Source organism: Heteronotia binoei, chromosome 2 (assembly GCF_032191835.1).
Source record: "Heteronotia binoei isolate CCM8104 ecotype False Entrance Well chromosome 2, APGP_CSIRO_Hbin_v1, whole genome shotgun sequence".
NCBI classification, from domain to species: Eukaryota; Metazoa; Chordata; class Lepidosauria; order Squamata; family Gekkonidae; genus Heteronotia; species Heteronotia binoei.
In genome coordinates this window covers 201204599-201231300 of record NC_083224.1, presented here as the reverse complement: position 1 = coordinate 201231300, position 26702 = coordinate 201204599, and the positions used below count along the sequence as shown (strand labels likewise).

General features: G+C 46.3%; 1 protein-coding gene and 1 pseudogene across 6 annotated transcripts in view; both read left to right on the top strand.

The window, feature by feature from the left end:
- DAZAP1 (DAZ associated protein 1) overlaps window positions 1–26702 on the top strand; it is a 54414-nt gene that overhangs the window by 20762 nt on the left and 6950 nt on the right. For 2 of the 6 annotated variants that reach the window (XM_060232849.1, XM_060232850.1), the window contains exons 4-11: window positions 665–730; window positions 3627–3734; window positions 10835–10883; window positions 16282–16364; window positions 20120–20273; window positions 21438–21467; window positions 22117–22257; window positions 22508–22690. In XM_060232849.1, coding sequence (XP_060088832.1) covers window positions 665–730; window positions 3627–3734; window positions 10835–10883; window positions 16282–16364; window positions 20120–20273; window positions 21438–21467; window positions 22117–22257; window positions 22508–22690 — 814 coding nt within the window. Of the gene's footprint in view, window positions 1–664; window positions 731–3626; window positions 3735–10834; window positions 10884–16281; window positions 16365–20119; window positions 20274–21437; window positions 21468–22116; window positions 22258–22507; window positions 22691–26702 lie in introns of those variants that run through there. The other 4 variants (XM_060232846.1, XM_060232847.1, XM_060232851.1 and 1 more) reach the window with 4 other exon arrangements.
- Window positions 25151–25357, top strand: LOC132567837 (U2 spliceosomal RNA; annotated as a pseudogene).

Sequence of the window (26702 nt, the reverse complement as noted above, 5' to 3'; positions counted from 1 at the left end):
AAAAATGGAGGACGGTAGAACTATGTGTGCTGCCCTAAGCTACACAGAGAAAGGGCGGGGTTAACCACTTAGATAAAAGTGCTATTCCATTACGAAACAAGGGCCCCTTGCAAAACAGGCTATAAATATTATTTGTCCTTTTACTGATACGTACCATTCAAGGCAGATCGGCTTTCTGAAACAGGGAAAACCTGCTGTCTTCCAAATATATAAAATGATCCCTGGGCCTAGTTGCTTATTGGCCTTTCTCTCTCCACAGGTGAGTAGCCACTGGGACAGCCTTGCAGTAGAGTAACATGTAGCTTGGCGCTGGGCTTGTCTGGCCCTTGCTTTGTTGTGATTGAGTTTCTTCTGTTGCTGGTAAACTCTGGTTTTCTCTGAGACATCGTGACTTCATGCCAAGTTGCAGCCACGGTTGCCTCTGTTGGAGGGGAGCTTTCTCCCAACTGGTTCACCCAGGCTACTACATGGGTTTCTAAGATAAATTGCTCCAGCCATCCTGGAAAATTGGGACAGACAGGAGGCAACTGCTGGTACTCAGCAGCTGTCTTTTTAAGCACTGGTGTGGGGCAGAACGGTTTATCAGATTTATAGCTGTATCTTGTAAGGCCGCCAGTAGTTTTTTTCTTGGCAAGCTGCTTCACACTGTCACCTTGTTTAACAGATTGATCCAAAGCCCTGTACCCCTCGAGGGATGCAACCAGAGAGAACACGACCAAAGGAGGGATGGGTAAGAGAGCCAGTTGACTTTTCTAGCCTGCGTCTTGTGCCCCTCTATACCTTGACAGAAATGTTGAGGCTCCCCCCCCCACACACACACACTCTTGATTTATCTTGCCCACATTTTGAGGAGTTTTGTTTACAAGCTTGAAGCAGAAGGTGAGATCCATGTGTACTGACAGAAATCAGTTGAGCTCTTGGGGCTGGGGCTGGCTCACCAGATGCCACTGCTTGTTGAAAGTTGGATTTCCGTCTGATCATGGCAGCCATGCTCTTGTCTGCTGAGCTGTTCTTGTAGCTCCCCACGATAAAGGTTGGGGAAACGATGCCTGTCGCTTTGACCCAAGTGTTCTACTTGGTCACAGATAGACATGTAAAAGGCGATACATAAGCACCAAGGTAAGTTGAGTGCAGAATCTCATTTGGAAAGGCTGTAACCGTCTGTACTGATGTCATCAGATGTCCTTGGTGATGGAAAGTCCTGTCAAGTCACAGCCAAATTGGTGGCCCTGTAGGGTTTTCAGGGCTAGAGACAAACACAGATGGTTTGTGCGTTGTGTCCCTGGTATTCCTTGACTGTCTCCCATTCAAATACTGGTCCGGGCCATACCCCTGCTTAGCTTCTGAGATCTGGTAGAATTGAGCCATCCAAGGCAGGGCTCAGGTGTCCTTAACCAACAATTTTAATGCTTGTTTTATTTGTAAGCCTCTTTTCCAAAGAATTGCCCATAGTCACATACAAAACTATAATCACGTCTAATTTCAAAGATGAAAACCCCATATAATTGTTTATTTATTACGCTCGATTTATAACCCGCCCATTCTACAAAGACTCAAGGTGGCTAACGACAAAAGATAAACAAAGGCAACATTAATAAACAATATTAAAACAATAAAACAATTGAATAAAATCACAATGGTGCTACTACATCTATTATAGGCAGGATCACGTAGTATCTTCCTCTCTCCAAAGTCGTCGAATCCTAAGCAGTTGGTACTAATACAAGATAATTCCAGGTGAGGTGGCAGCCCTCTCCCATTTAGATGTCATATGCCATCCAGAACAATTCCGAGGTGTGGATCATCATTGCTAAGTCACCACGCTCAAGGTGGGGGACCAACTGCCGTATTCACCAAAGATGGTAAAAGGCGGATCTGGTAGTGGCTGCTACCTGGGCCTCCATAGTTAAGGAGGGCTCCAGGAGCACTCCCAAGCTCTTAACCGTTGATGCCAGCATTGAAGGTTGGTAAAAGGATCACCCTTCCCAGGCCGCTGTGACCTAGATAGAGAACCTCTGTCTTCGTCAGATTCAACTTTAGTCGACTCAGCCTGAGCCAGGATACCACAGCTTGCAGCACCAGGTCCAAGTTCTCCAGGGCACAGCTGGACCAGTCACCCATCAATAGATAGAGCTGAGTGTCATCAGCATACTGATGACAATCCAGCCCATATCTCCTGACCATTTGGGCAAGGGGGGACATGTAGATGTTGGACAGCATTGGGGAGAGAACCGCTCCCCGAGGCACCCCTCAGATAAGTGGGTGCCTCTGGGACGACAATTCCCCAATAGCTACCCTTTGTCCCTGACCTTGAAGGAAAGAGGAAAGCCATTGTAAGGGAGACCCCTGTATCCCCACATCAGCAAGGCGGCTGGACAGCAGCTGATGGTCAACTGTGTCGAATACAGGCGACAGGTCTAATACCAGCAGTACTGCCAAACCGCCTTGATCCAGATACCTCAGGAGGTCACCCGTGAGGGCAACCAGCACCATCTCTGTCCTGCGTCCTGGGCGGAAGCTGGACTGAAATGGGTCCAGTATGGAAGTGCCCTCCAGGAAACCCTGTAACTGTGCCGCCACAGATCAGGAAATGAATTAATGAATAAATATCTTACCTGAACAGTCAAAGACAGGGAGCCAAGTGGGCCTCCCTTGAGAGATTATTCTGTAATGATGCTGTCATGATGGGGAAAGAACCGCACAAGCCCTAAAAATGTCACATTGCAAAGCTGTTCTAGGCAGTTATTTTGATTGTTCCCACCTTGCTGTTATGTAACTTTTCCCAAATGTGATTGATAAATACCTCTGTTTGCTGATTACATCTGGCTAAAATGTGACATCTGTCGCTCAGCTGTGGGTCAGTGTCATCCAGCCCAAAGAATTTCATCTGTTCTCCAGCCCTCTCTGAACTCTGCCAGCTAGCCTCTCAAGCCTGAAGAGGAGGAGGCCTTTGGAGCCACAGCTGACCCTACAGAGATGGCAAGGCAGTTGAAAGCATCGTTTGATCCCAGCCTGCACTTTTACTTGTCACGGTAGCTACGGATAGCTGCTCAGGGGTCATTTTGTAGAAAAAGAGTTGCCGGAGCTCCTTAGCACAATTCTTTTGCCTATGCCACACACCCCTGACATCACCGGAAGATGGACTAAATTCTGTCAGCTCAGCATCTACCACCAAATGCTTCTTGAATTTTAATTGTCATCGTAAAACCTTACTCCCATCATACTTTTTAAATTACTTTCTCCTGTGTGGCCACAGTGGTGCGAGGAAGATTTCCCTCTGTCTGCTTTATATGTTTTGGTTATTTTCCCCTTTTTTGTGGGGAAAAATATTAGAAAGTTTGTCACATCTTAGAGTTCAGCAAAATTCTCACAGGGTGTTTGAACAGTGGAGCCCAGAAGCAAGTTTTTTTTTGGGGGGGGGGGGTAAGAAAGGACACAGTAAAATTTAAAGCTTCAGGAGCTCCTGCCCCAAATGAGGCCTGGCTGCACTAGATGTGAGAAATTCAACTTGAGCACAATCTCGGTTGTGGTTGCTTGCCACCCTGCAGCATGCTTCTGCCCCCATGAAGGCAACATCACAAGGCAATGTGAGTGTTAACAAGACATTTTTCTTCCTTTCGTCCTAGCAGAAAGGCTCCAGGACTGACAATAAATCGAATAAAATTTTTGTTGGTGGAATCCCTCACAACTGTGGCGAGACAGAGCTCAGGGAATACTTCAAAAAGTTTGGAGTGGTGAGTTCCTGTGATGGTGGGGGCAGTGTCTTGGATGCAGCGTTGTTTTCTCCCCTTCTCTGCTCTATTGTATGCCGCTTTTGGAATGACCAATTCATCGTTTCCCCAAAAAGAACTGCTGTTTTGCAAGCCCAGTGCTGTTGATTTGCCATTCGCAGAAGGCCTTGAATGCTAGAAGGCTGCTCCATATTGACTGCGTCTCTGCATACATTTGGTTTGAATGAAATCAGGAAAATAGGTCCCAGGACAAACCGTTCCTTAGGCAGGATCTGTCTGTAATTTCATTTGATGAACTGTTCTTGCTGCTTTCATGTTCTGTTAATTTTTTTTTTAATCAGATGGAGCCTTGGGTTTGGGGAGGGGGTGGTCAGCAGCCTCAGTCATATATTATAGTCAAGTGTGACCCAATCTGTGGATATTTAAATCTCTCGTATACACTGACTAAAAGCAGATAGTTGGGGGACTCTCAAGAACATATGAGAAGCCCTGTTGGGTCAGGCCAATGGCCCATCCAGTCCGACACTCTGTGTCACACAGTGGCCAAAACCCAGGTGCCATCAGGAGGTCTATCAGTGGGACCAGGACACTAGAAGCCCTCCCACTGGGCCCCTCTAAGCACCAAGAATACAGAGCATCACTGCCCCAGACAGAGTTCCAACAATATGCTGTGGCTAATAACCACTGATGGACCTCTGCTCCAGATGTTTATCCAATCCCCTCTTGAAGCTGTCTATGCTTGCCACCGCCACCACCTCCTGCGGCAGTGAATTCCATGTGTTAATCACCCTATTTCCTTTTATCAGTTCTAACCTGACTGCTCAGCAATTTTATTGACTGTCCAGGTTTGCAGAAAACTCTGAAAATATTTAAAAACTGCATTGGGGAGGTTTAAAAACCACCCAAAACCAAAGCATTGTTTGTGTATGAGGTTCCACATTCTCCTCTGACAGATGGTGACATGGGGGGGTGGGGGGAGGAAGGCATGGTGGGCCTGGCAGCGGAGGTTGAGAGCCACATGGGGTTGACTGATAGCATTAGCAGCGTGGTGGGGGGAAGCTTTAGTGAGCCCAGTGGAGGAGGCCAGGGGCCACATAGGGCTTGCTGGCAGCGGGAGCAGGGGAAGAAACCTCGGCAGGCCCAGCAACAGAGGCTGGGAGCTGCACCAGGTGGGAATAAAGCTGGGGAACGGCTCCCTTCGCTAATATCATGGGTCTCCACTTGTACCTTCTAATAGTGCATAACAAAAGCAGTACAACCCTAAGGGAGATCCTGGCACGATCTAGGAGAAATCTCAAGCATGCTGGAAAATGTGGGATTTAAGATCAAACCTATGAAAGGGGGGGGGGTCCCCAGTAAAGAGCAGAAACAGGACTGTGCTCTGCTGAAGACTCCTGGTAACTTGAAAACGGAGCACAGAGGCACACCCAGACTGTCCCTTTATCTGTGGGGTCTAAGGAAACGAGGTTCCCCAGTCTCTCCATGGTATTTCTCCTCCCGGAGGAATCTACAGTGGCACGGTTGGTGAAAGGCAGGAGCTCCCTGCCCAATCAGTCTCTCAGCAGCTGTGTTTTCAGGCAAGCTCTTTTTGCCCTGGGAGAATTGGAAAGCCAGTAGAGTGAGCTGGGGGGGAGTGGGGGTTCCCTCTTTGTAATTTCCTATTTGGAAGCAAACTGATTGCCAAGTGATGCCTTCTATCCCGCGTGGAAGTACAGTCTGCTTCCCTCAAGTGTGCTCCATTTTACTGGATCAGTGCAATTTATCTGGTTAGCATACAAACAAAATAACAACTGTGTTGTTCACCTCCTCCCCCCCGCCCCGGTCTGCGAATGACTTTTGCTATTATTTTTATTTTCCAAGCACCTAATTCTGCCTTTAAAAAAGAGAACATTAATCATAGCATTAAGCTTTTAAAATAGGATTTCATTAATCCAACAGAGTCTATTTAATCTTAACAGCGGTGGCTTAGCGGGTTAAACTTAAAGCTGGGAGTGTTAACCAGCATATGCAAAGAGTATGGAGCATACGCTTCATATCGCTTTTTTCCACCCTAGTTTAGACTTTCCAGTCTTCACTTCTGGGTGGTGTCACGGGATGCTCCCTGTAAGCTGTGAAGTCTTGTGAGTAAAAGTTCTACTTGATGAGCTGCTGGCATTAAAGCTGTGAGCGAGCAGTTTGGCTACGGCATAAATTTAATTTGCTCTGGGGCCGTTTTTCCTGAGCCAAGACAAAAAATGTGTCAGATGGAGGCTAAAAACTATGAGCTAGCTCACACTCAGCTTGGAGGGAAGCTGGCTTTGGGCCGATCTCCAAAAGGAGGCCGTGGCTATTGGTCAGCAAAGTAATAAATAGTGACACGTTACTTGATTCACTAGTTTATTTTAACATGTTAGCTTAAGAGCCACCACACATGGTAAGTGATAGTGCCATTGGATTTTGGGGAGCTGATATTAATAAGATGTATTCGCCTTGAGTCCATGTGAGAAAGGGGGACTGCAAACAATGTGAAGTCATATAAACTAGTTCCTGATTAGCACAAAATTGCTCGCTTCTAGCAGAGCTGTATCCTGTACTTCACCTGCCTTCTGGTTAAGTTTTATCTGGGAGACTTTTATCTGGGAGAATCGGGTTTGATTCCCCACTCTTCCACTTGCACCTGCTGGAATGGCCTTGGGTCAGCCATAGCTCTGGCAGAGGTTGTCCTTGAAAGGGCAGCTGCTGGGAGAGCCCTCTCAGCCCCACCCACCTCACAGGATGTCTGTTGTGGGGGAGGAAGGGAAAGGAGATTGTAGACCACTCTGAGACTCTGTCCTTGAAAGGGCAGCTTCTGGGAGAACTCTCTCAGCCCCACCCACCTCACAGGGTGTCTGTTGCGGGGGAGGAAGGTAAAGGAGATTGTGAGCCGTTCTGAGCCTCTGAAATTCGGAGTGGAGGGCAGGATATAAATCCAATTTCTCCTCCTCCTTGTCCTTTTCCTTCCTCCTCCCCTCCCAGCTTATGTGAACATACATATTTTCATGTTCATTTTGCACCATTTCTCAAATTTTCTAACCAGTTCAGAAGTTTTGGCAACAGCATCAGGGAATGGCATGAAAGCCATGGGTAGGGGGTCAGGGAATAATCCCCACTGGAGGTAAGAGGAGAATAGAAGTCATTGTGAAGGAAGGCATTGAACATCTGCTGGAGCTTGTGCCCCACATAGTCCTGGGCCAAAGTATGGAGCTGAGTGTTGATTGCTGTCCCAAGAACACTCCTATTCCTAAACGTTAGCTGGGCAGCATTTTTGGTATATTTCGGGGGGTTGAGCCAAACAAGAACAAGCTTGTCAGGATAGTAGTGTAGGTGGCTGAGTAATACAGCTGCAGGTTGAGACGTGAGCCGTGGCAACTAACTTGTAGCCTTCCACGCATCTAACTGAAACCATGTTGGCCTTGGTTGGCGGGGCTGAGGTGAGGCATGGCCTCCCAAAACCCAGCCAGGAGCTTCTGTAGGCTGTGCGCAGAAGTGCAATTCAGGGTCTCCCCACAGGCTGCAAAGGAATGGTTGAACGAGTCACTCCCAGCCAGCAGTTTTATTGCAAAATCGAGTTTGCTAAATTTGATAACTGAATTTAAGTTGATTTGCGACGTGCTATGGAAAGGGGGTGGATTTTGAAAAGTCAGCAAGCGAACGGGAACGTGTTCAGCAGTTGCTGTTGAGTTTTGCCCAGGGTAAATCCGAAAATGGACAGTGGGATGGGGCAATTCTTTTTAGTACCTAGCCATTCCCATTCATGCTCATTAATTTGAATCCTGCAAAAAAAGTCTCCTCCCCCCCCCCGAATACCAAAATGTCATGCTGGGAGAATCTAATTGCATCCCTTTTCATTGCACAGCTATCCTTTTTCTTTAATTCCCAGAAGACTCCCAAGGAGGGAATTGTGGCTTTCTTAACAGCTGCCTAAACCTTTGCTGGAGCTGGTTAAATTTCTTTTTCCCAGTGTCGTTTCTTTTGTTGCTCCAGCAGCACAGCCTCTGCTGCCACTGCAGGGAAATGCTGAGAGCCAAGGAAGAGAGGTTGCTGAGCAGGTAATGCTGTCACTGGGGAGCAGTGCCCTTCCCGCTGAGAAAGGTGCAGCAACCTTGCAGCTGGTGCACATATTTTAAACTGGTGTGGGGGGGTCTTCCTTCTGACCAGACACACTTAATGCATTGCCACCAGAGTTTGTATTCAGGTTGGGGAGCAGACCCCAAGGCTATTTTGCTTCACTCATGAGCCTGTGTAAGCTAAAACTTGGTGTGTGTCAAGCAGGGGACAGATATCTCAAGAGGACTCACATGCCTACCGGGTAAGAAAAAGAGTTGCCTCTTCGCTTCTTGATGGAGAACCCTGGTCTTTTCTTATCCCTAAGCTGTCTACCTGTCTGAAGGTGTAGAGACTCTGGTGAAGCACTTAGCTTTTAGTGTTCAGCACTTAGCACAGTGTTACTGAAATTTGTACTGGCAGGGGTACAGTTTAGACCAGAGGTGTCAAACATACATCCCGTGGGCCACATCTGGCCCCTGCAAGGTTCCCATCTGGTCCTCAGGCAACTGACTCTCTCTGCTGCCGCCATCACATCGCAGCTGTCTTTTGTCCAGCTCCTTCTTCCTGGTTCCTGCTTCCTGCAGGAGAGATCCAAGCCACACTTCCCTTCCTTCCATTGGCTGACCACGCCTCCATTGGGAGGAAGGGATGGGGGAGGGAACATGAAAATGAAAGGCAGTGCTGCTGCCGCAGAACAAAAGCAAAGCCTGACTCCTCCCTTGGCTCCTTCATTTCAGGTATAAGCCTTCCTTCTTGTTCTTCTTCAGAGGGAAAGTGGGTGGATGGATTCTTCTGCCAAGCACAATTTACATTGAGATTGCAGCACTCTGCTGTTTTCTTTCTCTCCCCCCTCCCTCCCCCACCTCTCTCTCACACACACACATTTAGATGTGTTAAAAGGAAGGGGCACATGGGATAAAGGAAAAGGAGAATTAAAAACAGGGGTGTGACTTAATATTCAAACAATTTCCTGGTGATGTCAGGGGGATGGCCTAATATTGAAATGGATTCCTTCTGGGGCCTTTTCTACAAAAAAAGCCCCAATTAAAAGAAAATTACTTCGGCTTATTCTGGAAAAAAAGTTAAAAAAAAAAAAGATTCTCAGTGCCTATTTTCTTTCAAAAAGACCCTGATTAGGAATTAGCACACTTGGATTGGATTCTATGGTGTTGTAATGTCTGGCAGTAGATGACTAAATATTTGAAAATACTTTTATGGTTCCTTATGTTCCAGTTCAACACATCTCCCTCCCTGGCTGCCTTTCTAGCACTGATGCAGTAGCACTGATTTTACCCACTCTGAAAGCAATGCATTATTTCACTGGGAGAGGTCCCCCTCTGTCCAGTTTAAACAGATGAATGGGGGGGGGGGAAGAAACCTCACAGCACAGCTTTCAATCTTTATTAGTGGAAAGAAGCAAAAGTCCAGTAGTACCTAACAAAATTTGTTAGCGTGGAAGCATGAGCTATCGTGAGTCACTGCTTACGTCTTCAGGTAAAGCTAGAACGTGAGTCCATTGGTCCTTATTTTTTTGAGAGTGGAGTGATTTCAGATGCCAAATGACAATAGCAGATGTTGGTAATGAGACAGGAAACCTAGGTCTCAGTTTAGTCCAGGAGGATGCATTGAGCGTCATTATCAGTTGTGGTTCAGCAATCTCTCTCATCTCTCTTTGAAATTCCTTTGTAAGAAAACGGCTGCTCTTTGGTCAGCAACTGAATGTCCTGGAAGGTTAAATGTTCCCCCACTGGTTTTTGAATGTTTTTGTTTTCTAATGTCAGACTTATGCCCATTTATTGTTTGCATCCTCCTGGACTAGATTGAGACCTAGGTTTCCTATCACATTACCAATGCTGACATCTCCACTCCTGCTTGCTCCTCCGCATATCACACCTGACCCAATCAAGCCCGCTCTTGTCATTCACCTGCTGTTGCCATTTGGCATCTTGAAATCACCTTTATAAAGTTTATATCACGGGTACTTTGTGTTATCTTTTACCGCACACGTGACCTAGGCTGACAAAGTGACATTTATGTCAGATCCAACAAACGAGTTCGACACCCCTGGTTTAGACAGCTCGAAATAAGTGTCATCCTCTTGAATTCACGTAGTACCTCATCTCGTTTCTGGGGTTTAGTGACACAATTGCTGTATTTGAGTTGAGGGTGGATTGTAGACTCGGGGGTATTAACTCTGAATCTGCACCTCTTGTATTGTGGACAGAGTCCTCCAACTGTGCAGTAACATTTGGTTACTCGCTGTTTGGGATTGTTTACAGAGAGTCTCAGCAGAGAGATCAGATTAGTAATGATCCCAGTTTTGTGTATGGCATCAAAAGAATCATTCTCTATCCTTTGGCCATTTGGGGGAGGGGTGCTTTCTCCTCATTTACCAACTTGCTTCAGCCCCTGAAACATCCCTTGAGCATGTAAACAAATCAGAGGTAAGTGGTAGTTAGCACAGGCAGCTGTTGATGGGAACAGATGTTTGATCATCTTGGGGAAATTGGGCTGCTTGAGACCATTAATGGGTTCCCTTGAATACATGCCTGATGTTTGTTTGGTCCTCTACATCAAGTTTCCTTTTTCAGAAATGCTTTGCTTCTCCCTTTTTGTTCATATGCATTATGTGCCTTCCCCTTCCCGGCCACAGCAGTTAATCAAAGCCTCTCTAGGCAATTTTTGAAGAGGGGCAGACAATCACTCAGCTGCAGATGGGGCCTTGTTTGTTAAGCCTTTTCTTTTGATGGTTGGTCCTGTGTTATATGCATTCCCAATTATATACCTTCTGATTTTTTTTATCTATTGTATTTTATATGGTTGGCACCTTATGCAAGATCATGCCCTGGTTTTATGGATGGGAAACTCCTTGCCAGATGTTCATTGTACTGTTATCCAGCAGATGGATATCGATAGTCATGTGTCCAGCGTTTAATTGTGTTTTGTAGCCCAGTTCTGGAAAATGAGCCCATCTTGCTTCTGCTTGTCGACCTTTCTCTAGTAGCATCATTAGTAGCATTTCCCCCTTTTTTTCCCAGGTCACTGAAGTGGTAATGATATATGATGCAGAGAAGCAGCGGCCCCGAGGTAAAGGAGAATTTAGTTTGTCCTTGAAATTTCTTTATCCTCTTCCTCTAGTCAGATGGCAAACTCTCACATTCTCCCCTTCCTCCCCCCCCGAAAAAAGCAGTTTTATATATTTGTTGTGCACATTGCCTCAGGAAATTTCACTCAACTATTCACTTCATGTAGTCCTTTCACGCTATTTCATCTGGTGTGTGAGTGTGTGCTTTTGAAGTCGGATGTTACATGTTCATCTCCCCCCTCCAGGTGTTTTTCTTAACAAAAAGGTAACACCTGGATTAAGATGCTGGTTTCAAACAGCAAAACAGAAAAGCGAGGGGGGAAGTTGCAAACTAGTTCTAGATTTCTGCCCCCTTCCTTTTTTTTTTTCAAAAAGCAGCAACATATTAAAACTTTACAGTCCGTTTTACAATTATCCCTAGCTGCCTGGCTAGATATGATTTTATTGTCTTTTTTTTTTATCTAGTGACTGGAGTTGATATTCATGGTCTAAAAACCCATGTTGATGAACTGCTGCTGGAAAAATGTTTTGGCTGAGAATCTCTGCCACCCCTTCTTTTTGTGTCAAAGGGAAAACCGCTTTCCCCCATGTCGTTTACAGGCTGAGTAATAGGCATGTCTTGTCATCTTTGGTCCCAAAGAGATAGTTGCTGTGTTGTCCAGCTTTCCATTGTGACAGTCACCTTTCTGTTGACTCTCAAGAGGCAGTATTTTAAAAATGCCATCAATGTGAGTTGCACCCAGCCACCCTATAGCATGTTGAACGTGCTGGAAAACAGTTTGCCATCTGGACTCTTCCACTCCTCCTCCTGGACTCCATTATTTAAAGTAATATGTCAGTTCTTCACTTCATATTTATTAAGCTGTTAAGTCTTAGTTTTTATTTTTAATTTAGACATACATCCTTAGTGACATATTTAAGTGTTTCATAGTAAAAGTACAGTATACATTAAGTTCTTTCTTTTCCCCCTCCTTTTTTTCTCTCTGTGAACTGTTTTGTGATTAATATCTCTTTAGATTTCTTCTCTCTAGGTGATAATCTATCACAGAGGTACAGGCCATGTCCACAAACTAAGGCGGGATCAGGCTTTAACTTTATTGGAGTGTAAACGAAGTTTCAATATTTGGGAAAGGGAAGCGGGGGAGTGGTGGATCTTATTTTGATGCCTTCATTCATTTTGCAACAGCTTCGCCCTGTTACAGCAGAAAAATTTACCGGCAACACAAAGAGCGGCACCTTTTGGTAGGTGGGGCTGTAGGCGGGATTTTAAAAAAAAATAGTGAAGGCAACAAGAATTTGCAAAAGCTCTGCTTGGCCACTCTGAAGACCCAAGTTTGATCTTGTGAGTCAAGTCTGTGCACAGTCTAGCCTTTCGACTTGCCCTCTGACAAAGCAAGAAATTCTGAAGGCTCTTCTCTCCAGTTATGGCTCTCATATCACCTTTCTTTTTTGCAACTTCCCCCTCTAATATTTTTATTTTTCTGCTTCACACACAACTGCTACCACTGCTTGCAAACGGCAGCCTGTTTTGCCGAATGTGGCTTAAAAGTCTTGGAGCTTAGAGAACAGTAGCGACGTTGGTGACTTTGCCTACAGGTTCCATGTTGCAAGAGATATGGGCAGTGCCTGTTAACAAACATGGGCACGGCTGCCATCCCATTTTACAGGGGTGCAGCATAGGTCCAAGCCCGCAACATTCACCTTGGCTGGGTGCGGTCCCACAACAACACCACAGAGCCATGTGTTCAGGTTATCGGCAGCTGTCTTGCGTGTGCAGCACACGCTACTTGTCACATGCATGGTTTTAGCCACTCATCTGAAGCACCCATGGGTCTCATTATAAGCCTGAGATTTCTCTTCACATTACAAAGTGCCACATCTAAAACAGACCTTTGGTCAAAGTAGGTTCCTGTAGTTTTCATCATTGGTCACTCTGAATGCCATTTGCCATTTTATCCCCAAATTTATCACTTCCGTAACTGGCAAGCTTGCACAGTTTCTTCTTTTACTTTGAATCTCTGCTCATTCACTGTCTTGTTTGCATTAATTATTTTATTGCCCTACATAGTATTCAGGGAACTTTACACAGAATTTCTCCTCCTAGTGCCTTATTTCTCTTTTACAGATAGGGCATTTGGGCTGAATGGTTAATGACTTCTTGCAAGCTTATTCCTTGGTGCTTCCAAAACTAAATCATGGCTTCAGTTCTGGTGTCTAATATTCTTTCAACCGCTTCACCCAGTATGGGATTATGAGGACTTGTGTTTTTTCACTCTGTCCTCAGAACAAAACTGTGAGGACAGGTTGGGCTGGTAATAACTTGCCCGAGACCGCCCCAGTGCGCTTTGTGACTTGAGCTTTGATCTCTTGGGGCCGAGTCATTAGTGTATTTTTCTGCAAACCCAAAGGCTTCAAATAGAAAATAGTTTGGAGTTCTTGAACTCCTACACATTTTACATATTTGCATACAGAGTGCAATTTAAAGGCAGTTGAGTTCTCTTAAGTCCTGCTGGAAATAAGTGAATAGGAAGTGCTCCACTGAACACCTATTGGTCCATTTTGGGCACACTTGACTTTCTGTGGACTGTGCTGGGTTTTTTTACCTTGTGTGTGCCACACATCAACTAAAACTCTCAAAGCATATAAGCTCAGTGTACCATGCCAAGGCGAAATCTTTGCATTTCAGCTTGCTCTGTTAATAGAGACTTTTGTGGCAGCAAAAGATTAATTATTATTATTGTGTAGAACAGTCAGGCGATCCTAAGATTGTCTGGCAGCCAGAAGTTTTAGCTCCTATAGTATTATTCACCTCTGGGTGGCGAGCTAGACTTGTTTTTAAGGCAAGAGGCATTTCAGAGGTGGTTTGCCATTGCCTGTGTCTGCATCACCACCACTGGGCATTCCTTGGAGGTCACTCTTCTAAATGCTACCCAAGTCTGATCCTGCTTAGCTTCCAAGATGTCATGGGGTCAGGGTAGCCTGGCTATCCGGGTCAGGATAGCAAAATATTGGTTTGAAAACGTAGTTGGGTAGAGGACAGGGTTTTGTTATCATTTTTCTATCGAGTTGCAGCTGACTTGTGATCCTGTGGGGTTTTCCAGGCTGGAGACGCTCAGAGGTGTTCTCCCATTGCCTGTCTCTGTGTCACGACTCCGGAGTTCCAAATACAAACCTGGGCCAACCCCGCTTAGCTTCCAGAGTCTCACCAGGTTAGCTTGAGCTATCTCAGGTCAGGCACAAGCTAGCAGGCAGCAAATCATGGGGCTGATCCAGTGGAATAATTCACAGAAAAAGTTGGTCCAAGTAGTCGTCGTTTCTCAAAGGTCCCATCAAAATCTAGCAAGCAGAACACATCACAGTGCCAGAGATGTAGGCCACAAGAGAGATTATTTTTCATGATTTCCCTATAGTTATTGAAGGCCTCGCCCTCATCCTGCAGGACCTTTGGCTTCCGGGGCAGTGTTCCAACCTGAGAAGGGGAGTTTGAGGGCAAAGAGCAGTGTGGTTGGGGAAGCTCTGCCCTGCCAGCAGCTTCCGTGAATGTTTCCAGGACACCAGACGCGGCCAAGGCGACTTGCCCAATCCCCCTCACTGGCATCTTCCTCAAAGAGTAGCTACGTATTGCCGATGAGCATACTCAAAGAAGTATTATATTTGAATTCTCACAAAAACCGGCTGCTTTTTTACTCTGCAGATGGTTTTGCCTTTTGCATTTCAGTCTCTTGTAAGCCTTTTTACACCATATTCATTGCTGGCTTCCTGTTAAAGACCAGTTAGTACCAATGGGTAACAGTTTTTAAAAATGCTCTCCTGAATCATGCAGTGTTTCTCAGATAGACAGCTATCCTCTATAACCAAGGAATCATAAACCACCTTCACCAACCCCATTCTCCCCAATCACCATCAAATTTTTAGAATTCCTCCAGTTTATCTCAGAGCCTTTTTCAGTTCCCAGCAGCTACAGCAGCTTCTGGGTTTCCATCACTCTTTGATGACTGCTCTTGCTTCCCATGAAATACTGCATGAAGCCAATCTTACTTTCTGCTTAGCCCAACCAGCTAGAACCTTAAAATGGATGGAAGACCTTAGAACTCTTACCAGTGTTTTCAACACATGGCATGTAGACGGCAATTGCATATGGACTTGTTTTTAGACAACTTGGAAACTGATGCGTAGATCTATGACTGCTTTTTAAATCTCTATGTAGACCTTTAAAAAACATTCTATTAAGTTGTTTCATACTCTTTTTCCCCCCCCTTTTCTCTTTGAAAGACAGACATTTTTAAAAGCGGGTTCTCACATCTTATATAAGTTTTGGTGCTTTTTTCCCCTTTTTTGAAAACCTGGTTTCTTACCACCACCCCCTTTCCCTGTTACGTTGAAGAAGAAAATGAGCTCCTTCTGGAAAGGCCAATCAGGAAACGTTTTCTTGAGGGCTTCCTGCCCACCCCCACCCCTAGATGCTTTGAAATGAAATCTTTCCTAATACCTTCGCATTGTTCAGATGCAGAAGCGCTCATCTTTCGCTAGAAATTCCTCCCTCCTTCAGATCGTTTGTGTTCAAACAAAAAGACTGTTCTTTTGGCCGTTACAGACTTAACAACTTTGTTTATACTGCCAGCCCTCTTGCATGCAAGAGGTTCTTTTTAAAAGTCATCCCCCTCCAATCCATCTTTTTTTGTTTGTTTTAATTTGTTTCTTACTCTTGTTGCCGAAAGCAGAATTTTTACTTGCTGCAATCTGTTTTGGCCTGTATCTTTGTGTCTTTTAAAATATGAATCTTCTCTATGATAAGGCTCCATGGGCTTACCCAATCCTGTTGGGTAAGCTTAGAGAGACACTAACTGTTACAGAGACTGTATCTTTTTTTTTTTTTTTCTGTTGAACGCTTTAGAGCAATAAATGGCTGCTGTCAGCACTAGCTGCAAAGCAAAATGCAAACCAAGGGAGAAATCTTGGGTTTCAGAATGTAGCATCCAGCCCCGGCACCATGTTCCCTTAATGTCATCAACCTCTACATTTAACTGAAAAGAAAAGTTGCCTTGGCGTGGGGTGTATGTGTGTTTGCATCAACCAACAGAGCTCTGTAGCATTCAGTGGTGTAAAAGTTCTGCTGTTCTGCACAGATCCTGCTTTGGAGTTAGTTTTGGTTTCTTTGAACATTAATGGCCAAGGCACAAGGAAGGCTTAAGGCCCCTGGTATGTATTTGGTCACACCCCTGACAGTGCCTCTCCAACCGCCAAGTGCACCCTTTCCAGCTGATTGGATTTGGGGCTTCTGCCCCCTCCCTGTCTCCTGAAACCCTCGCTCGAACCCTTGGTCCGCCCCTAATACTGTTCATCATCCTGTTTTGTGTCACAACACCCTGCTACCTTGATTCACTCTTCGTCGTTGGCTAGGTTTTGGATTTATTACTTTCGAGGACGAACAATCAGTGGACCAGGCTGTCAACATGCATTTTCACGACATCATGGGCAAAAAAGTGTGTAGTTGTAGTTTTATTTTACCTTAAGACAAAGCTGAGGCTTGGGGCAACTGGCAATTTGGCTGGCAAATATGACCCGGTAGTTTGGGGCAGGGGTAATGTTGGCTGGAAAGGACTGAAGGGAAAAGAATCCTCCAAGATAAAGCCAAAAACTTCTCATGAGTCTGCTTTAGCTTAATAGACCATTCATTTTCTGCCTGTCCATGGATAAGGAACAATCCTTCCGAAGACTAAGAAGGCCCAAACTGTGTTTCCAGGCTCTGTGGAAGCCTTCTCACCGTCAGCAGACATGCTTACTTGCACCACCATCTCTCTTCCCTTGCCAGTGTGCAGCAGCAGAAAGAGGGCTGGGCACTTGTTTGGGCGCACAATTGTTTTGTGCGAGAACCGGGCAAAAGTCACACCTGATAGAGCTGATGGCTGCTGTGCCCAACTAGGAACTGCCATGATAGGATGGACCCCTTTCCATACCCTGTGCAAAATCCATCAGTATCTCAACAAAAAGTACCAAAAGGCCTCCCTGAAATTTGAAAATCGGACTTAAATGTAAAGGAAATGTATAGAACACTGGTTTGGCATAGCCTTTCTAATGTGTCCATTTGTGTGGCTGCCTCTGTGTGAACAAAAGCAAGTGGTGTTCAGTCTCGTTTATACATACTTTGTGTTCAGCAGCACACCACCTCCCTCTCCCGACCCGCACGTGCACACAGGAGGCAAGTAGAGAAGTCGACTTGAAGGGGCAGGGGTAGAAAGTTCTTCTGAAACGCCAGTGAAATCTCCACGTTGCCGAAGGCTCAGTTTCCCATTACTGCTCCTTCAGATGTGTGTTCCGTATTCTGGGGTGGGACCCGAGGGGCGGGGCGGGGCAGAGACCAAGAAGGCTGCATGTTTACAGCGGCCTTTGAGGGAAGGTTAAATTTGAATAAACTTGACAGAGCATCCTGAAGGAACGGTTTTAAACAAAAAAAAAATTGGGTCACTTACTGTGAGACTTTGATACGAATCCACACGGTCTTTTATAGCTAATAGTATTTTTTTTTTAACCACAGTACAGTTAAGTGACCTTTGGTTGTTGTCGTCTTCATACTGTGTTGTCAGCACTTAAGAGGCGTGACGGGTGCGAGGGCTCCGCCTTTCTCCTCACCCTCTGATGAAGCTGCTCACCTCGGGGCAGAGGTTTCCTCTGAGGAAGCAAGCTGGAAGAGGGGGAGGAGGGGGCCTGAGTAGTTCCACAAAGCAACCTCTGCCTTGAAATTGCCCCAGCTTCTGCAAAAGGAAAGTGGAGGGGACTGTGGGGAATCCTGGCTCAAAACCAGCATGCTTGCAACCATCCAGTTTTGCATGGTGCAAACATTATGACCGCTGACACAGGAGAGTTAAATGCCATGGGAACGTTGAAAGAGTTTACGGCTTAATTTTCTACCGAAAGATGGGTATGCAGAATCGAGTCCTGCCCCCACCGCATTTGAGTTTTCTTCCCTCAGTTTCTCCTGATTAGAGCCTCTCAACAGTCTGCTAATTTTACAGCAACGGGCACTATAAACTTGATTTTCAAAAATAAAAAGAGAATGTAACAAGTCCCCCAGATCCTCTGGAGAATACCTCCTAGGAGGTTCCAGTTAATATTGGAGTGGTCAGTGTAACTTAGGTGAATATTCCACCATGTTAGGAACTTAGAACCCTTGTTTATCTGGTGGTATTCTGCAGCGAAATTGCCCTCCGTTGCTGTTGGCACTAGTTCTGAATACCCAGGAGAGCTGCCTTTTAAAGTAACAGGATGCACATGGTGGGGGCTTCAGAACATCTTGGAACAAGATCATGACGTGTCAGTTTCAGATAAGCACCTCCATAGACCTTATTGCAGTTGAGTGTGGAATGGCCTTTGGCTTTTTTGGCACAGAAGTCACCCCAAATTGCAACATCAGCTGGGTGCCATAATATTTCAGCCAGTCTTAAGGGGAGATGAAGCAGAATCTTGTTTAAAGAGTATTGCTGCAGCCTCTCGAAACTGCTCTTGGCCCAAAGGTGTTCTGATGCTGGCTGTCTGGGTGTTCTGTTTACTAGGGTGGAATCCAAATTGGCATCATTGAATGTCTCATCCCCTTGGCAATGAATGTCACACTTTCTAAAACACTGCCACCATCTGGGGAATTTCTGAAACAAAGCAGCTTTTGGAGCCATAATTTTCTTTTAAAAAAAAAAAAAGATATTTAGGGTACAGGGAGAAAAGGGGATTTTCTTTTTTAATATTATTTCTTTTTAATTTTGAATCAGAGTCTTAATTTTTTTTACTTGAAAGTAATTAAGACAGTGCAAAAGAAAAATTGGCTTTGTTTTTTTAAATAGCAGCCAGGTTGCTTGAGCACACGAGGGCTCCTTGCTTTGAGCAGGTGTGTCCTCCTTGTTCTCTTGGCCTCCATCAGTCTTTCAGATCAATAAAAACTGTTGAGTTGCCTGCGCAGAGGGTGTTTGGGAGTGACTGGGGACACCCAAGTCTTACGAACTTTGCCTGTGCAGCTGTGTATTTATTACATCGCTGCTGCACCTTTCCTCTCAAGAGCTCAGGGGCATCGATGGTCTCCCATTCAGGCATCTCCTAGATTCGAGCCGGCTCAGGTCCAGCGGGCTCGCTGCCCCCTGTGTGTCTTTGGACTGTCCCCTGGACTCTTCAGAGGCAAATCTGCTTCATTTGGTTACGTGTAGCTGAGACAAACTAAATTATTGCAAGCTTTAATTGAACGGATTTAGAAGAAAAGCTGTATGGTTCATGAGCAAAGTGCGTTACTGGATGAAAAGCTCAATTTAAATAGACCAGGCAGTCTTATTGGCCTTGGAGCACTGGGGTGTGTTCAGTTGAAGGAAATGTCTCCCGTTATTTGCAAAATAACTCTCCCCCCCCGCCCCCCCCCCGGAACTTAACACAGTATGAAGGTTTTGCTTCTTATTGACTCAACTGTCCATTTTTTTTATTACCTGCATGTTTGTTTACTTTTTTGTTAGATGTAATGTAAGGTTCTCTTATCACATCCATTCCTTCTGACATTGTTTGAGTTAATTGAGGTTCTTTAAGCCTTAGCCTGGGGAAGGTAAGTCTCTCTCTTCCATTAGACTTTTAAATTTTTTTTAAAAGACAGTTAAGTTTTTAAAAAACTGATTTTTTAAAAAAAGAAAAAGAGAAAGAAAACCAAACGTGTGTTTCTCAGGTATGAACGGAGCGGAAATTGCAATTTTAGACGTGGTGGATTTCAGTCCTCACTTCCATAGCTTTCTTCAATTAAACCACCATGAGAAAAGGTCTGACTAAAGCACCTTCTTTCACCCACGATCTTTTACCTGGAGCCTTTTTACCTGTGAAAACATTTACCCTGAAACACAAGCTGTTAAGAGCTATTAATCAAGAATGCAAATTCTTGAAGCAGTTGTCACTGCTGCTAAACCAGAATGAAAGTAGAACAGCTTCTTTCCATGGAAGACAGATCTTGCAGAGAAGGTCTGTCTTTGCCCAAACTTCACATGAAACAAAGAGTCTTGGAATGGCTGGCTCTGATGGCCACGGTACCTGAGAAACATTTACTTTTTGAAATAAAGTGTCCTTAATTAAGAGTTTAATATATTTTTAAGTACTTAGCCGTAAGTTATAAGATGCTAAGATATAGTTTTTAAGCGTAAATTGCGGGTGTGTGAGAAAGGGAAGAATGGGGCAGTTTGACCCTGCAGCATCTCCCCGCTGAGTGCCTGGTCTCTTTGTTTAGGTGGAGGTGAAGCGGGCCGAGCCTCGGGATAGCAAAAGCCAGACTCCAGGGCCGACAGGCACCAGTCAGTGGGGAAGCCGGATCATGCCAAGCGCTGCAAACGGCTGGGCAGGGCAGCCCCCACCTACCTGGCAGCAAGGCTATGGGCCTCAAGGTACCTCTTTCCAGCCCATGGCGGGATCCTCTCCAGACAGACCCCGTGGGGGGCTTTGAAAACACCCATTTTAGATTTCAGACTGGCCACTGACTTCTTTTGCTTATTGGTCCAGCTCAGTCTTTCTTTGGGGCAGAGATCCTGTTCCCCAGATGGTGGAGTTGGGCTCACATGCCCATCTCCCAGCAAGGCAGCTGAACACGCCATGGCCATGTCCCGTCCTTGTGTGCATCTGCGGTCTGCCCACCAGCAACAAGCAGAAATAGTTGGGGCAGCATCTAACTTGTTTATACACTCTGCTACTGAAATACCTATAAGTAGGTACAACCCAGTCTGGTTAGAGAATTATGTCTGCATTGCATGATGTGACCTTAACCAAATCCCCATGATGTGGAGGGAGCAATTCTGGATAATGCAATAGCTACTAGAAGCACTGTCTGTTCATTGTGAAATGTTGATGGGCAGTGGGTTTTGTCCTGTCATTCTTTGCATTGGAGAAAGCTGCCATCGTTAGCTGAGCAGAGTGGTAGGATATAACTTGGTTGGTGTACTGAAAATGGGTTGTAGCAATGCTTCAAGCCCTAAAAGAGCTTTAAAGGAAAACTTAGAATCATAGGGTTGGAAGGGATCTCCAGAGTCATCTAGTCCAACCCCCTGCACAATGCAGGAAACTCACAAATTACCTCCCACACACACATACACACACAGTGACCCCTGTTCCATGGATTCCTGCCCAAACAGGCCTGGAGAAGAATTGCTTCCTGATCCCAGCTTAACCGTTGTTACTTTCTGGATACATGGAGAGTGTAGGGGGACACCCTAAAACTTGTGTCTGTCACTTACTTTTGCTGCTCTTTAACCTTTTGAGCTGCAGGCGTTTGACCTGATCTCTCACTCGAGCTCGACGCTGCATCTCACACAAGGCTTCTACCTTTGAGTCTGCAGGCCCATCTCAAAAACCCAGTGAGGCTTCGCCCACCAATGGGGCTGGAATGCCTCGCTTCAGAATAGTAGTGTATAAAGTGAATAACTTTCTCCGTGGGCTTTAATATTCATTGGCATTCCCACAGTCCTCTAGGACGGTGAGGTGGCAGAACATCTACACTTGTTAGCAAAGTAGGTAGAGTAACCTGATGTGATCTCTTCTCCTTCTCTCCCCCTCAGGTATGTGGGTACCAGCAGGACAAGCACTCGGTAAGTGTGTTATGAGCCTTGAAGATCCTGGGGCTGGAGTTAATTTTGCAAAGCCAAATGATCAGCGCTGTGATCGTTGTGAAGCTGTGAAGAATTATGCACTAGCAATCTTGAACTACAGTTCCCAGGGATCTTTGAACTCTGACTTCCTCAACTTACTCTCCTGCCTTTTGGTGGGGGGAGGTACTCAGCCTGGGATTTGTTGATCAGTCAACAGCTTGTGGGGAGGGCAGAATGTAGAGAGGCATTAAACACTTGCTTTTTATTGAGAACACAATACTGCATAATAATTGGGTTGCATTACCAAAGAAAACGTCACTGCAAGTTTGTGGCACTTTAAAAGTGCATCCAAATGACTCTCGAGAGACACTTCCCCGATAATCCTATACATTCCTGCAACCGTCCCCCAAGACAATGCAAAAAAAAAAAAAAATTCCCAGAGAAGTTTTCCCCCAGCTTGTGCTGATGGGGAGGCAATGAATCACGGCATGCTGGACGCAAAAATTCTTAAAAAATTCATCAGTGCGAATTTCTGAGAAGTTTAGTTCACAATATAGTAAGCAGTGTCCTTCAAGGGCTGATTCTGACCTAGAAGTCCCCAGCCTCTATGTTTTTGACTCCTGTTTCTTGCTTTTCTTTTCTGCCCCAGGTGGGTATGGCCCCCCACCTCCAGGTCGAGGAGCGCCGCCGCCACCACCACCGTTTACCTCATACATCGTCTCTACACCTCCCGGAGGATTCGCACCTCCACAGGGCTTCCCACAGGGATACGGCACCCCTCCACCCTTCAGTAAGTCTTCCTGACTGTTGCAGGTCAAGGACGCCCTGTGCGTGTTGGCGCAGGCACGCGCAGACCCCCGTTTGCTCTCCTAATCTCTAGCAGAGCCTGCAAAAAGGGCAGGGAAGTGGGAAGGGCTCTCTAGGGCATCCCTTTCCTGCTTGAGCCTCGGCCGAACAAGTAGCTTAGTGTAGACCCTCCTCCCGTATGGAGCCCCTTTCTACACTGGAGTGAATGTTCCCTCTCCTGTTTCCCCCCTCAGGCTTTGGATATGGTGCTCCACCTCCTCCACCTGACCAGTTTGCCCCTCCTGGCGTTCCTCCACCACCCGCCACCCCTGGGGCGACACCACTAGCTTTCCCACCGCCACCGCCACCATCTCAGCCAACTCAGGACATGAGCAAGCCACCAACCGCCCAACCAGAATTCCCCTATAGTCAGTTTGGTAAGTGTTTGGTGTAGCATCTGTTGGTCTCGGTCTCTCCTCCCAGCGTTTCCTGCTTCCCTTTTACTGTTCAAAAGGGCCCAGAGGGTGGGGGGCAGGGTTGCCTGCAAGATACTGTAGAATGTTCCCCCCGCTCTCCGGCAGAAGATTTCCAAAATATCCACCTTCTGAGATTGTCATCTCTCTACCTTTGAAAAGGCGTTTTCTTGGAATAGGTATAGTTGGCTTGTGGTGGTCATCACTGTTGAGGGCAAGCTGACCCTTAACAAGTTTTTCAAACCTGGCAGGGCTGCCTTCTGGGAACAGAAATACCCATCTGTGGGAGAAGACTTAGGGTAAACCATACAGAGCATCAGCTGCTATTTAGGTCAGCTTGGGGGATGCTGAAAGGTGGCTGTTAACCCTGAAGAACTGGAGTGGGGGGAGTGGACTACTAACTGAATAGCTTGGAGGCAGTGTTCCTGGCCAGAAAGGAGCTTGTAAAAAGGACAGATGACTCATAGTTTTGTCTTCAGAATCGAAACAAATGAAGGAGAACTGATTTGCAAACTGAGTTGGCCAGTGGAAGTTCACATAACTTTCTGCGGATTGTAACTGCGAAACGTGGGCTTGTTTGGCCTTCACAGAGAATTCCCAGCATCCAAAACCGGATTTTTTTTAATGGTTATATTTTGAATGTCGTGGGAGTTGCCTTAAACTGTCTTTGATCCAGGCCCAAGCACACGTCATCCCTTTGCCAGCTCACTCTCTTGGTAGCTGATTCTGTCATATCCTGATCCTCTAGGAGATGCCCCAGGGATTAAGCTGGCGGCTTCTGGCCTCGCCCTCTGCTGCTCGGGGGCAGGCTTGCTTCTGGAGGGGTTTATGCCGCCATCTTTTTACACCTCCATATTTCTTTGCGGTTCAGTCATGTCATGTGCGGCAGTGCATTTGTCTTGCAGCCTCATTGTGGAGTCATTGATTGTTCAAAGCATTTTGAAGGGCCATGTTATCCTTGGAAGTATGAGAATCTATGTCAGGGTTCCTCTAATGCATTCATGCGCTTTTCCTGTAGGACTTCATTGGGCCCCAGGAAAAACTTTAGTGGGAATCAGGCCTGTAGCTACGGGGGGCAGGCCCTTTAAATCAAACCCCTTTTTCGATCTTTAAGGCCCCGTCTCCTGCCCGGCGGTGGCGGCGAGGCTTGCCCAGCAGCAGTGGTAGCGAGGTTTGCCTGGCGGCGGTGGGGCTTGCCTGGCAGCAGCAGGGAAGGAGGAGGAGGTGGGCAGGAGCCAGCAGCCCTCTGGTGAGACTAGCTGGGGTAGAGCAGGGGAGGCAGGGCTCATCCGCTCCCAGATCGTTCGGTCACTTCCACCTGCCCCCCCCCCACTCCCCTGGCAGCCCTGGCCCAGCAAAGAGGCAGACAGTCGGAGGCCCCCCCTCTTTCCACACCCCTCAGGAGCTCTCGCAGACCACCCTGGATAGGTACGTTGCTGCCATCGTGGCCCTCAGACGGCAGGCAGGCAGGGCCCCCCCCCCTCCCAAAAATTTTCTCTCTCCCCCCCATAAAATTTTCTGGCTACAGCCCTGGTGGGGATGTCTTTATTTAATATCAGAGGTGGAAGGGACCCCCAGGGTCATCAGCCTTTCAGCAACACAGGGACTACAACTATAGTATTCTAGACGAGTAGATATCCAGTTGGTACTTCGAAACCTCCGACAGTGAAGAATGCACCATCTCCCAAGATAGCCTGTTCCAGTGTCGAACACACCATACGGTCAGGACGTTCTTCCTCAAATTTAGACAGAACGTCCTTTGCTGCAATTTGTATCTGTTGGTCTGAATACAGCCATCCAACATGACCAAAAACATGTCCTCACCATCCTCTGCATGCCCTTCCTTTGATACTGGAAGGCGCTGGGCGTTTTACCTCGCAAGCATGTCGTCTCCAACATGGGGATTCCCAGCTTCTTCAGCCTCTCTTCCTAGGTAGGGCATGGTCTCCGAACCTCTCGCAAGCTTTGTTGCCCTACACTGAACTCTTTCCAGCTTATTGTCCTTCCTAAACTGGTCCTTCCTAAAGCCCAGGTGAGGTCTAACCAAAGCAGTGTCCGCTGGTACCAATATCACCCATGACCTTGAAATACACTTCTGATAATGCAGCTTAAAATCATGTAAACATTTCTACTGCTGCCTTATGTTAAGCCTTTGATCCACTAAAATCCCCAGATTCTTTTCACAGGTTGTACTGTCAAGCCTGGCTTCACCCATCCAATGTTTATATCACTGATTTTCATTACCTGTGCTACACTTTACAGTTCTCCCTGTTCTATTTCATTCTGTTTGTCTGGGCCCAGCCCTCCATCCCGCTCTCACCTAGATAGCCCAGGTTAGCCCAATGTCATCAGCAATGTTCCCTCTAAGCCGCAGAGCCTTGTGAGCCTAAAACTCTCCTTTGTGAGCTGCTGGCATTAAAGTTGTGAGCTACTCAGCCTTTTGGCTAAGATCAAGTGTGGTATCTGTTCATGTCAGTTTAATATCTGATACGTCCTCTATTTGAAGGCTATATATTAAATGGGTTTTCGGAACTGGGAGATGGAATAGGCAAATTTTTTTGAGAGCCAGTTTGGTGTAATGGTTAAGTGTGCAGACTCTTATCTGGGAGAACTGGATCTGTTTCTCCACTCCTCCACTTGCACCTGTTGGAATGGCCTTGGGTCAGCCATAGTTCTCACAGAGTTGTCCTTGAAAGCTGCTGTGGAGAGCCCTCTCAGGCCCACCCACCTCACAGGGTGTCTGTTGTGGCGGGGGGGGGGGGAGATAAAGGAGATTGTGAGCCACGCTGAGATTCGGAGTGGAGGGCAGGATATAAATCTAATTTTTTCTACTACTGCATAAATTAGTGTGCTCTGGGGTCATCTTTCCTGAGGTAAGACAAAAATGTGTGAGCTGGAGGCTAAAAATCTGAGCTAGCTCACACTAACTCAGCTTAGAGGGAACACTGATCTTCAGACTACCAGGGTCGCAAGGCGGAGGCAGGCAATGGCAAACCAGCCATGAACAGCTCTTGCCTTGAAAACCTCACCAGGAGCTGCCGTAAGTCAGATGTGACATCATGCCCCCCCCCCCCCCACAAAAAAATCCATCCTATCCAAGTCCAGCTGCAGCCTATTTCTATCCTTCGAAGCAGGGGTGGAATTCTAGCAGGAGCTCATTTGCATATTAGGCCCCACCCTCTGATGTAGCCAATCCTCCAAGAGCTTACAAAAAAGAGCCTTGTAAGCTCTTGGAGGATTGGCTACATTCAGGGACGTGTGGCCTAATATGCAAAGGAGCTCCTGCTAGAATTCCACCCCTGCTCCAAAGTATTATCTGCCTCTTCCAGTTCAGCATCATCCACAATACTAATGAGCGCATTTTGAATGGTAATGAATTAGCTTGACATTCCAGGAAGGGAGGCAGAGCAAAATGAACTTGCTTTCCGCTCTCATTAATTGGAAGCAAGGTGGGTATGAGCCCCTGGGGGCATGCATATCATCCATCTCCAAGCAGTGTGGGAATCATTTTCATTGGCTATGTGTGGCATCTTAGTTACTGGTCCCCAATTGTTTTTGACCAATGTAACATAGCTGGGACCCATTGATTCCCCAGAGACCTCTCCTCTCCCCTGCTTGCTCAGCAATCCCCAGAGTTAAAATCATAGAATCATAGAGTTGGGACCTCCAGGGTCATCTAGTCCAACCCCCTGCACAATGCAGGAAACTCACAAATACCTCCCCCTAAATTCATAGGATTCTCATTGCTATCAGATGGCCATCTAGCATGTGTTTAAAAACCTCCAAGGAAAGAGAGCCCACCACCTCCCTAGGAAGCCTGTTCCACTGAGAAATCACTCTTAACGGCCAGGAAGTTCTTCCTAATGTTGACCCGGAAACCCTTTTGATTTAGTTTCAACCCATTAGTTCTGATCCTACCTTCTGGGGCCACAGAAAACAATTCCACCCCATCCTCTGTATGGCAGCCCTTCAAGTA